This window comes from Vanessa cardui, chromosome 7, assembly GCF_905220365.1.
Source record: "Vanessa cardui chromosome 7, ilVanCard2.1, whole genome shotgun sequence".
Lineage (NCBI taxonomy): Eukaryota > Metazoa > Arthropoda > Insecta > Lepidoptera > Nymphalidae > Vanessa > Vanessa cardui.
This window is the reverse complement of record NC_061129.1, coordinates 1,029,981-1,043,371: the sequence shown is the minus strand read 5'-3', so window position 1 is coordinate 1,043,371 and position 13,391 is coordinate 1,029,981. Positions and strand designations below refer to the sequence as shown.

Here is a 13,391-nt window from a genome sequence, read left to right as displayed (position 1 = left end):
CCTCGATTACGATGAAGAAAATGATCGTAATTTAGTAGTACCAACCAGATAGAGTCCCAGGGCCGCAGGCGCACGGCCTGCAGCCGGCCGCGCGGCCCCAGTAGCCGCGCGCGCAGTGCTGGCAGCCGGGCCCGCGGGTGCGCGCCGGACACACGCAGCGCCCCGTGATTGGGGAGCACACGCGACCCTCAGTACACACGGGACAAGCTGCAAAAAAAATAATTAAATAATTGATGTTATTTTGGTGGTGGTGGCTTTGTGCTGCGTCTAGGTAGGTACCACCCACTCATCAGGTATTCTACCACCAAACAACTGTACTTATTATTGTTGTGTTCCGGTTTGAAGGGTGAGTGAATCAATGCAACTACAGGCACAAGGGATGTAATATCTTAGTTCCCAAGGTTAATAGTTCTAACAGAGCCAATGTCTATGGGCGGTGATAACCATCAGGTGGCGCTATGATCGTCTTCAAAGCCTTAGCATAAAAAATCATAAATTTACTCACGTAAGCAACCCGTCGGGCCGAAGCCATAGTACCCCGACAAGCATCGGTCGCATCTCGGCCCACCGACGCCGACGGAGCAGGCACACAGGCCCGACACAGGGTCGCAGGCAGCTGCGCCCGCGCCACATTCACAGCGTCGACACCCGCCCTGCTCCAGGCCCCAGTATCCTTCCTGAGGGTTACGACTTATTTTAAGATACTACTCGCCCTGGGTTTGCTTGGATAAACTTTTAGGTAAAATGTATATGGTTTCATTATTTTTTAAAAAGCCTGTGTTGCCAAATTAAAAATAAAATGTTAAAGTAGTTTTGTGTATTAGCGTAAGTTTTGGTGAGAAAAAGGCTATTAAAATTAGTGAACGTATTTTTGTAACTTGGGATTAACACGAACGTCTCAAGGCTGTTTCTTTGTTTTATTAATTATGTAAACAATTTCAAATAAAAAAAAAAACGTTCTGTTTTGTCCTTCGGTAGTGTTTCAATTTACAATCAATATGTAATTGTAATGTTTTATATTGAATAATAGAAATAAGTGTTCTAGAGTGGAGACCGCGTCTCGGCAAACGTAGTGTAGGACGTCCTTGGGCAAGGTGGAGTGACGACTTACGCAAGACGGCTGGCAGGAGCCGGATGCGAGTAGCCCAAGAACGATCTCAGTGCCGTGCAATTGGAGAGGCCTATGTCCAGCAGTGGACGGAAATGGGCTGATGGATGGATGGATGGATGATATTGAATAATGGAATTTGATTTGTATATTAGAATAAATATGAATATAAAGAGCCGAGATGGCCCAGTGGTTAGAATTCGTTCATCTTAACCGATGATTGCGGGTTCAAACCCAGGTAAGCACACTATACATATATATGTATAGTGTGCTTACCGACGCTATGCTTCAAAAACTAAGCAAAGATATTGCTGATGTAAAAGTCCAGAATACTAAAATACAACAGACTAACCAAGAAATTGAAAAAGCCTTCGAATTCCTATCAAAAAAGTATGACGAGTTTGAGACAAGAATTAAATGTTTGGAAGACAAAAATAAAGGAAAGGATACATATATAAAAACACTGGAAGAAAAAATTGAAAATATCGAAAGGTTGCTCAATAAAACCACAGTGGAAATACGAAATGTTCCGAAGACTGAAAGGGAATCGCATCAAGACCTCGAAAATATATTGAAGCAAATATGTAGTTCCTTAAAAATCACAATTCCTACAACAGATATTAAAAACTTATATAGAGTAAATTCGAAAACAAATAATGGGAATATAATACTTCAACTATCTAGTACTATTCAAAAGGACAATATGATTAAGGCGAACAAAACTTATAACAAGCAACACCCAAACAACAAATTAAACACATCAACCATAGGCCTTCCAGGAGAATCAGTGCCAATATATATCTCCGAAGTCTTGAGTCAAAAAAACAAAAAACTATATTACTTGACAAGAAAATTCGCCAAGGAACAAGGAATAAAATACTGTTGGATTTCTCGTGGTAAAATTCTAATAAGGAAGAAGGACGGAGAGAAGATTATAAACATAAAAAATGAAGAGCAACTCGAGCTTTCAAAAATTAATAATATTTGACTAAATTGTGTACATCACTTGGTGATCAAAACTACTTTCCAAATATCATATGACAATCACCCCAAAACAATACTCAAACTCTCATACATACATACAACAATACAACTCTCACATTACACTCAACCTTATACAAATAATTTAAACCGAACACAAATAAGCGGAAGGTTACAGGTATGTCTTTTAATCTTGTTAATAGTTATTATAACTTTGAAATACGCTATAGTCCCATTTCTTGGACCACGTCCTAATATCATAAAAAACTGTTTACACTATCGCAGTAGAAATTCTATTTCTACCCGAATCCTAACTAATCAAAAAATGAAATTAATACATTTTCTTAAATTTATATTACATAAAATTATTATTATAATAATAATTACCTGCTGGGAAATTTTTAAAGACTTTTGCGTAAGATCTATTATTAAAATTCAATACTGACAATATATCTTTACAACTCGACCAAGTGAATAATGTTGAATGTGTAGGCATAGAGGATCCTTCAACATTTAAATCTTTCATTTGTGAGGACGGTAAAAGAAGTAATTCACTGACATTGCTAACGATTAACATATGTAGCATTAATCATAATTTAGACAAATTATTACTCTTTGTATCGACTTTAGAAGTTAATATAGATATCCTTATCCTAACGGAATGTAGAACTAATACTGACACAATGACTAACCCACCCAACATAAATAATTATAATATGTTTTTTACAAAAAATAAATTAAACCAAAACGATGGAGTAGTTGTATATGTTCGTCAAAGTATTTATTGTAATGCATATGAACCGCATATTCTTGAAGGGAACTGCTTAATCATTACAATAAACAATGACTATTCGATAGTATGTTCCTACAGGCCTCCTTGCTTCCCAAATATAAATATATACTTAAGCTCATTATATGATATATTAATACAGCTACATACTAAAAATATTATATTTACCGGGGATATCAATATCAATTTAATGCCAGATAGTTCTTCCAAATTCGTAGGGGACTACCTGAATTTAATGGCGTTGTTTAACCTAAGACAAGCAATTAATTTACCTACTAGACCTATTTCTAACACATGCTTGGATCATTTTATGATTAAATGTAATAAATACTGCAAAACATTTGTTTTTGAGAAACTTACAGACCATTGTCCTATACTATTATATATTGAGGACACTAAAGTTTGCAGGAATGATTCTATGCGTACGTTAAAAAGGCTTAATTACTTAGGAATAGAAGCGGCCATAAAAACACTACAATGGGATAATTATTATAAAATAAAAGATCCAAACGAAGCAGCAAAATTATTGATTTGTGAACTGACAAATATTATTGAGCAGAACACCGTCATTAAGAAACTGTCTAAAAGTAAACAACCGCTAAAACCGTGGATTACAGTAGGTATCATAAGATCGATCAACAAACGTAATAAACTTCATTTAAAATTAAGAAAAAATATGGAAGACCAACAGTTAAAAGAATACTACACTAGATATCGAAATATGTGTCATAAAATATTAAAATATGTAAAAAAGGAATATTATGTAAATAAATTAGAAAAAAACTCTAACAATCTAAAAAAGACTCGGGAAATAATTAAAGATGTTTGCAATTTAGACCCTGGGAATTCCTCACCTATTGACTTATTGAACCTAAAAGAGAGCCCAAGAGCTTCCTTGAATGCAGTAAATTCATTTTTTGCGTCAGTAGGGTATGACCTTGCACAAGTTAAGCTAAATAAAATTGGTGACACAGAAATTAATCTAGCCCGCAAAGCAACCACTGGTGTCTGGGGAACCCACACATCAATGTCATTATTTTTAACAAATCCATTTGAGGTAGAGGAAGCAATACTAAATCTTAAATCTAGCAACTCTGTTGGGTCAGACTCAATACCTACAGGAATAATTAAAAAATACAAAAGTTACCTAATTGAACCTATTACTCATTTAGTTAATTTAAGCTTCGAAACCGGGATCTTCCCCACGATATTCAAAACGTCAATTATTTGTCCAATACTAAAAAGCGGAGATAAAAGACTACCCAATAACTACAGGCCTATTGCTCTTCTTTGTGTCATATCTAAGATTATTGAAAAAATAGTTAATAAAAGACTAATTGCGTGCCTAAATAAAAATAACCTCATTTCACCTAATCAATTCGGATTTCGATCGGGAATTTCGGCGGAAGATGCTGTTTTAAAATTAACTTCGACAATAGTATCAAGCCTAGATACAGGTAACTACTGTTTGGGAGTTTTCTTGGACCTCCAAAAGGCATTTGATACTGTTTCGATTCCATTATTACTTAGACGCTTAGAAAACATAGGAATTCGTGGTAAGCCCCTTGAATGGTTCACTAGCTATCTTGTAAATAGAGTCCAAATCGTTCGTGTCGCAGACTACTATAGTGATCCCTACCCATGTGGTTATGGAATACCCCAAGGCAGCACTTTGGGACCTTCACTATTCTTAGTGTATGTCAATGGTCTGTGTGAAATGTCTCTCTCTGATGCAAGTATATTTATGTTCGCCGATGACACAGTAATTATATTTCATGGTAAGAGTTGGGAACAAATTAAACGTTCAACCGAATCAGAATTAAAAAGGGTGACCAAGTGGCTCGATAACAGTCTTCTCACGCTAAATATTAAGAAAACGAACTACTTATGTTTCAGTAAAACCAACGCCACTCGGCCTGATAATAATTATAGATTGACCATCCATTAACAGAATTGTAATGATAACTCAGAAACATGTTCCTGTGAAATCTTGACTAGGGTCGAAACAACAAAGTACCTAGGGGTCGTGATAGATTGTCGACTGAAATGGGACAGTCAAATTAAAAGCGTTGCTAAGCGTACAAGAAAACTAATTTACGCATTTAAATCACTGCGAACAGTAGCTAGTTCTAAAATTCTTATGTCTACTTATAAAGCCTTATGTCAAAGTGTCATAAGTTACTGCATCTGTGCGTGGGGAGGCGCGTACAAGTCAGCCCTGCTAGAATTAGAACGATCACAACGAACCATCCTCAAAGTTATATTATCACTTCCTCTAAGGCATCCAACAACTGAACTTTACAAGGAAGCCAAAGTATTGAGTGTAAGGAAATTGTTTGTGTTAAGATGCTTATGTAGGTTCCACTTTAAAATTCCAATATCACATAAAACGTCCCAAAAACGACTATTTCAAATTCCGCTACCAAGTACATCTAGTAAATTTGCACAGAAGCACTTCCATTACTATGCTCCATACCTCTATAATAAGTTTATCCGCGATATTGCAAATAACCAAGTTATAACATTTAATAAATTTAAACTTAAAAGAGCCATACTAGCGTGGCTAAATAACCTGGAATATGTCAACCTCGAAAGCTTATTTAAATGAGACAATCACAAATACACACACAATCACACATACATACACAAACACACACACACACACACACACACACACACACACACACACACACACACACACACACACCTACACATACATGCACACACACACGCACACACACATACACACACAGAGAGACACAAAATAATTTTATATTGTATTACTTTACTTTAACCCTATGAGCATGTTATGTTTGACCTTATTCTTTGTTTGTTTCTTTTGTTTTTTTGTTTGTTTTTTTTTTATATTTTACTTATGTTAAATGTCCGATGAGTTAGCACTGATTTCTAAAATACAGTTTAATCTAGTTTAGAAATCAGGGATCCAAAAGTGTACAATCATTGTAGTAAGATATAAATGAATAAATAAATAAATAAATGTGCTTAATTTGTGTTTATAATTTATCTCGTGCTTAGCGGTGAAGGAAAACATCGTGAGGAAACTTGCATGTGTCTAATTTCATTAAAAATTCTGCCATATGTGCATTCCACCAACCCGCATTGGAACAGCGTGGTGGAATATTTTCCAAGCCCTCTCCTTAATGAGAGAGGAGGCCATTAGCCCAGCAGTGGGAAATTTACAAGCTGTAACTTTACTTTACTTTATGAATATAACTATAATGTATTTATCAATCGTTCAATCTATTAAATCCATTGAGAACGGTTTGAAAACAATATAGTTTTAATATTTATCCAGTTCAAAAGTTCATAATAAATATCATCAAATAACTTTAACATTCATAGACGTTTTCACAAACATATAATATTACGTAATCAATATCGTGGAAGATGGAATTAAAGTCTAGTAACACAAGTGTAGTAATACCAATTATAGTCTGTATTTATTTGAAATTAATAGCTCATTTATATGTCAAACTGAGTGTATGGTTACGAGTAGCCTACCAAGTTGTATGTAAATCGCGGACCTCCGCGGAAATGTCACTGGGACATTATCCCGTGGAACGTGGAAGTAACGGGTTGCCTAGAGGTTCCCATGTCAAGACTCATTGAGTGAAGTCGTTTATACATGACTTAATCGAATTATATATATCGCATTTATATTTATTTACGTATATAGTTGTTAACTCTTTATTGAGTATTTATATGTAATTGTGGGAACTTCGAAGTTACATATTTATGTAACTGATTTTATTTAAATTTAGAATTCTATGACAGATTTTGTTTTGTTATTTCATTGTTTCTTATTTCATTGTAAATTGACGACGTATGTTCGCATCCTTTGTTCGTCACATATGCTTTTTTCAACACAAACATAGTACCGCTCTCTACGCGACCAGTAACTTTTTTTCGCTCTCTAGAATTAATTCTTTGTTAAAAATGTCTGTGTGTATGTACTCTTTACACACACACAACTAGTACTATTTTGTTTATATAAATTACTGTAATCTTCTATGTTTGTCAAAGTATTTACTCTTTTTTATTAATTTTTTTTTTAATTTTGTAATGTTAGTTTCTTTGTCCAAGGGAAGTTGAATTATAACCACGTTCTCTCATCCCACGGATTTGAAATATTACATGTTAGTTCAGTTGACCTGATTTTACTACCTGTTTCAGATGATGGAATTCCTCATTTGGCAACCGTGTAGACATGATCGTTTGTAAATAAAAGCTTGTTTTGGAAAAGGCCTTTTGACAAATCAGTATTTATCGATAAAATAAAAATTGAAAAAGAAAAAAAAAACATGATTTGGACAATAACGGTGCTTAAAATGAATGTCTTATTTTTTTTTAACGAATAACTTAGAAACAACTCGAAAGAATCCCAGTGCCTTCTGCTTTGAAAGATTTCTCGATGTTGTTTAAACCTATAAAGCTGTATCACCTTGATTAGCACCCATATTAAATATTATTTCTAAATGTTTAGTGATAATTCAATGGTGTAACTTTTACAATAAATAAATAAATCATATCAAATGCTCAATTTTTGGACATACATTTCGCAGAATTTCGTCAAAGATATACGAACTCTTCACTGTATCTTCTTTCACGAGCAATCTTCAAATCACATCTACCTTCGGTTGGTATTCATATCCACATATCAGATAAACATAAATTCATTTATGACCCGGGGCGATGTCTAGTAAGCAGTTCCACGCCACATTAACTTGGAATTCTATTCACGCATTTCCAATACCGTGTACGTTCAAGCGTTCTTTAATTCCAATAATTGGCGGTAGCCTGGAATTACCCCCTATTTATTCAATTAAATGCCATTCGGTTTAGTGATTTGTGAGAGGGACGGTGTAATTTGTTGTGAAGGATTTGTGGCTAGTTGGCGACGTCGAGCGACGTGCGCCCTGATAAATTGAATTAGGTGTTGTTACGAATTGAAGCTTGTAAATGCCAAGCCTGCATGTAATTGTTCGGAACTTGCCCTCAATTACATTCGACAATTCGTATTTCGTTGTATTTAGTTTCGTTATTTCGTGACTGTACACCGAGGAATTGTTCCATTTATAGTTAATGGGTCTGTTTGAGAAGTGTGTGAAAATTTGAATGAGCTGAAATTTTATTGCATGCGAAATTGCTCAAATAGGTGACTTTTCATCCCTTTATCAAAAGTTCATTACTCTATATACTTTATTCACGTAGATTCTTACAAAGACTGTTAAGTCGACATTTTATAAGATTGTAGTAAAATTCCAATAATCAGATTGGAATGCAGATTCATCAGAGAATCGACAAGAAACTCTGCAGGTTCTTAATAAATAAAGGAAACATAGATAAGTAAATGAAATAAAATGTATGTCATTTGTGTTTATAATTCATCTCGTGCTCGGCGGTGAAGGAAAACATTATGAGTAAACCTGCATACGTCTAATGTCATAGAAATTCTGGTGAAATATGTTACAAACCTTCTCCTCAAAGGAAGAGGAGGACCAGCAGTGGGAAATTTACAGGCCGTTGTTGTTGTTGTATGTAATGATAAAACTTATTTCCAATAGAGTTACCTCACAAGTGTCGCAGGCGCGGCCGGTCACGTGCGCGCGACACCGACACTGGCCCGTGCGGATGTCACACACGTTGCTCTCCGCGCCCAAAGACGAACAGTTGCATCCTATAACAATACACACGATACGTTCAACAATAGATAACATAGCTGCTAGATAAATTGTACGAAAGCTTAGAGAAATTAATATACAACGTTAATTGTCGCACAGTTGGGCGTAAATGCTTTTTAAGTGGAATGTTCTATTTGTTACAACGCGTGCATCTTAACCAATGATTGCGGGTTCAAACCCAGGCGAGCACCACTGAATTTTCATGTGCTTCAAAACATCGTGAGGGAACCTGCCTGTGTCTAATTTCAACGAATATCTGCCACATGAGAATCCACCACCGCATTTTAGTGGCGTGGTGGAATATGCTTGAAAATTAACAGGCTGTTGTTGTCGTTCTGTTTGAATTATTCGATTATATCGATTTATGAAAGTGCGTTATTGACTGTCACTGTTAGAATTTGACGCGAACATAAAAGTATGCTTGTCGTCAATAGTCAAAATTGAAAGCGAATGTAATGGCAAATCTACACCTCTCTCCGAAACGCTCTAAATATTTTGTCAAACAAAAACATATCTGCATTCATTAATATAGGTATGTATATATAGGTACGTTTACATTTAATACAGTGTCGAAACAGTGTTAATATTAATCGAAATATTCACTTAAAATATCAATCAGTAGCCACTTTGTTGTATCTAAGAATCCATCAATTCCAATTCAATTCAAATTCATAAAATCTCGGCCGTAATTTAGAGCTATCGAGTCGAGCCAGCTCGCTCAGTACATTAACGAGTAGATTAAATATTTGCAGGCGCTTGCTTCGGCTACTCAGGTCTAAACGCCGTCTAGATAACGCTGATGCCTGTAAACTGGATGTTTTACGTCAACTCGAGATAATTCGAATCTACATTCCGTGCCCTACACCACGCGATTGTTTAAATTGCTCCCGGAATCGATATTAGTATCGATGTTTTGTAATCGATTTTTCTATCTATAGATAATTTTGCGGCCGTGGCATTTTAAATGCGAAAGTGTGTTTGTTTGATATTGTTTCTTTTTTCTCTTTGCTTATGACATCACATTCAAACTTCTAAAATTTTCAGTGATTCTTTACTCTACTGTCCATATTGAAACACTCTATCTATTAAAAAACAGCGCATCAAAATTTGTTGCGTAATTTTAAAGATCTAAGCATACATAAGGACAGACTTTAAGCAACTTAAACTAAACTATTTTTGTAAGCGACTTTGTTTTACATAGTATATGTAATGATTGCGCCTAAATTAATATTGTCTTACCAAAAAAAGCTTAACAAATCAGAAGTCCGTGAATAGTAACATAATACGTTACAACAATGAAACTGTCAGTTGACAAAACAATGGAAATAAAAATAAGAATGGACGTTTAAAATTACGTTCCAGAGAGTAGACGGTTCCGGTTATATTTTATTTCAAACTAATATAAACAACGAAATTAAATGTATTAATCAAATGAGTACAAAATCATTGTTTCTTTTCTTTGAAATGGGCATACAAATACCATCAGGTGGTAAGTGCTTACTACTACTCATAGACAACCTCTGTGCCTGTAGTTACACTGGCGCACTCACCCTTCAAACTGGAATACTAATTGTTGTGTTGCAATTTTAACGGTGAGTAGATATTCTACCGCTAAATAGCAATACCTGCTATTGGATAGGTATTGTAACTAATTTCTATGAAATCCTGGCTTATGTGAGTCCACCAACCCAGATTGGAGCAGCGTGCTGGGATAAGCTCTAAACCCTATTCTTAATAGAAAAGGAGGCCTTAGCCCAGCCGTGGACACTCATATACGTCTTTATATAGATAAAATGTAAACTTTGTTGCGTACAAATTTACATGCATGTTTATTGATTAATGAATGAGGGATATTGTTTGAACGAATTAATCATTTCATATATCACAGACAGACAAATAAGCCACTTGACGGCTTATTTTGCACTCACTTAATGATAAGCCTTGTGTTGTGATATTAGCCATTCGTTGAGGTATCAATGAGCTGCCAATAATTATGTTTACTGACCCAGTTGGCTTTACTCAAGTAGGTACCTTCTTAACTGCGCAGGATAACTTGTAGTGTAACAGATGTACTATTCATTATTTCATTACGATATACGTATTAAAAATTTAAAATTCGAATTCTATATACTATATAACATATATACATACAGATAATCATGTTTTCTTTAACAGAAGTGGCTAAGCTGATAAAAAAGTCATCATTTTTGTACATAAAATATTTATCGTATATACACATATATACATTTTTCAAAGTACATTGTATGATAAATGTAAGGATTCTTTACGTTATTGTATACATATTATTAAGGTTATGTAGATACTATTTATATGCATTGCTAACAAACGGGATGTCGGCACCACATCGTAATTAACAGGCTGACATTTGATTTGACGCGTAATTGCTAGGCCGTGTAACCTGGATACCCTCAGGCCTTGAGGTCTCAGAGATAGCTCAATTCCCAGAACCTACGTATGCATAACATTTCCTTCATTAATAACTATTTCTAGGCTTTCATTCATAATGAGCGCAAATAACACTTGATGTTGATAATATATAAATTCAGCAATTTTAAGTATAGAACGACACAACTTAGATGTAGCATCGGCAAAATTCGTAAAACCGATCACATCCGAATTATGTACGCTATCCCAGATTATCAATATTTATTTCTTATGTAACCTAATATATTCGTCAATTTGCATGTCGATTCCCATGATAATTTTTCTCGGGTTGAACTGACGCGAGAATCTAAGCGACGAATAGCTTCGAATGGCGCGATAGGGAGCTATTTCTATTGGTTGTGTAAATCGTCCGTAATCGGTTTTATTGAATTTGCCGATGCTACATCTAAGTTGTGTCGTACTACAGTTAATTAAGATCCACACAACTATATCTAAATGTCTGTTCAAATACCCATTGGTCCATATTATTAGATCAGTTTATAATACACAGGCAACATAAGTTGTAAATTTATCAACACAAGGAATCTTTGTGTTGCAGATTAGCTTAATGGAAATCAAATTTATTTATGCAAAATTAAATCATTACTAATTGTCAGTCAAACTAAAAACTACTAATAATGACTTTGAGAAATGAGGAAAGACACTACGAAAGCAATTACCTATTTTACGTTAAACTATATAAATAACTATATATTCCAAAACTTCTCAAAGGGAGGGGAAGCCTTAGCCCAGCAGTGGGAAATTTACAGACTGTTGATGATGATGTCGTTAAAATTTATCATGGTTTACACGAGTCTATTGACTCTGCGTTTATGGTAACTATGGTGGTTTAGTCTTTCATAATGATTTAATAGAAGTCGCAGGCAGAGCGAATACAAATTTAATATAAATAGAGGCAAATATCACTGTTATCAGTACTTGTTATATACATTGCTTGACATAAGATGTGGCGTTGCTAGACAGCGTGTCGGCAGCTGACCCGATTAGACATGCAGATACAATAGCACAACAATATGCCTTTAAAATTTCATAAGCCTTTATGTTTAGAACGACACTATTTTAAATCAGTTACTTAGATTAAATAGTTAGCATTTATGCCACCTAGACATCAGTCACACCTACCAAACTTGGTAGGGTTTTACGTCTGAGTTACACATCAGGGGGGAACAGACATCGTACTGAAACTGCATCTGATAGATGACTTTTTGGTAATGTAGGTATAATCATTACTGAAGCGACATGAACTAAATTGAACATTTTGCCCTACTGTGGGACATTCCCAGCTATTTTCTAGAATATGAACAAATAATCTATCTCGTTATTGTTATCTCGTAAAAACATCGCAATTTTAGTTTGACACGTGTTGATAGCTAATAGCGTGGAAAATGTCAGCGCCCATAATAATTAGTACCGTATTTCTATGAAGCGCGATTGATTGACGCGCCGACCTAGTTACAGTACCGACATTCAACTGCAATTACAGAATACTATTATTAAGATAACTGTATTATTAAGTTACATAATTGTATACTTGTTTTGTTGTTCGATTTTAGATACGAGCGCTTTATATTAATGTAAATGTCACGGTGTTTTGATTTCGTCTTTTGTTATTTGCTGTGTAATGTACTAATGTTATAAATGTGAAAGTAACTCTGTCTTTTTGCCTGTCTGTTGCTCTTTCATTATCAAACCACTGATTTTGATGATATTGTTACGAAACAATCTTGAACTCCAAAGAGGATTCCATAGCATTTTTATGCTTAGCACCTGATGATCAATGCTTAACATAGAAGCGAAGACGCGAGCGACAGCTAGTTATTAATATATTCAAGTGGAGTCAATCATTCATAGTACTTATAACTCTATTTAAATAGCTACTTAGTATTTATTCAAATGTAGTTCTATTATAATCGAATCTGTGATTTAAGCTTTAACTATATTATTTGTCTATGCGTGAAAATAATGAATAATGTCAATTAACTAAAGTGCTAAACAATCAGACCTTGCCCGGGTAAAATCTGGGTCTACATAAAGATTGAAAGATAAAAATACTTTTGGAAAGCCGTTTAGAGAAGAGTTATTACCATCTCCAATTTAATAATTGAACTTCTTATTTAGAACTGTATAAACTAAATATTGTACAAAGTAGGTATCATTCATTGCAAGTTGTTTCGCTATTACTCAAAAATAATTTAATTTATAAACTAGTTTAATACCTGTCATCGAATACACCGAGTGTTCCGCGCTATCAATATGTCTATAAAATGATTTGTAACAAAATAATATATTAAGACCTTCGATTTCAATTCGATTAAATTACTTATACCTATTTTATCATTGTAGC

The 13,391-nt window shown here is 34.7% G+C and overlaps 1 protein-coding gene across 1 annotated transcript in view; it reads right to left on the bottom strand.

Annotated features, from left to right (window-relative positions):
• Positions 1–13,391, bottom strand: part of LOC124530910 (laminin subunit alpha-1) — a 194,244-nt gene that overhangs the window by 16,700 nt on the left and 164,153 nt on the right. Inside the window, exons 19-21 of the mRNA XM_047105277.1 lie at positions 8,471–8,577; positions 506–677; positions 46–207 (exon numbers count right to left, since the gene is read on the bottom strand). Of these exons, the coding sequence (XP_046961233.1) occupies positions 46–207; positions 506–677; positions 8,471–8,577 (441 nt within the window). The remainder of the gene's footprint in view (positions 1–45; positions 208–505; positions 678–8,470; positions 8,578–13,391) is intronic.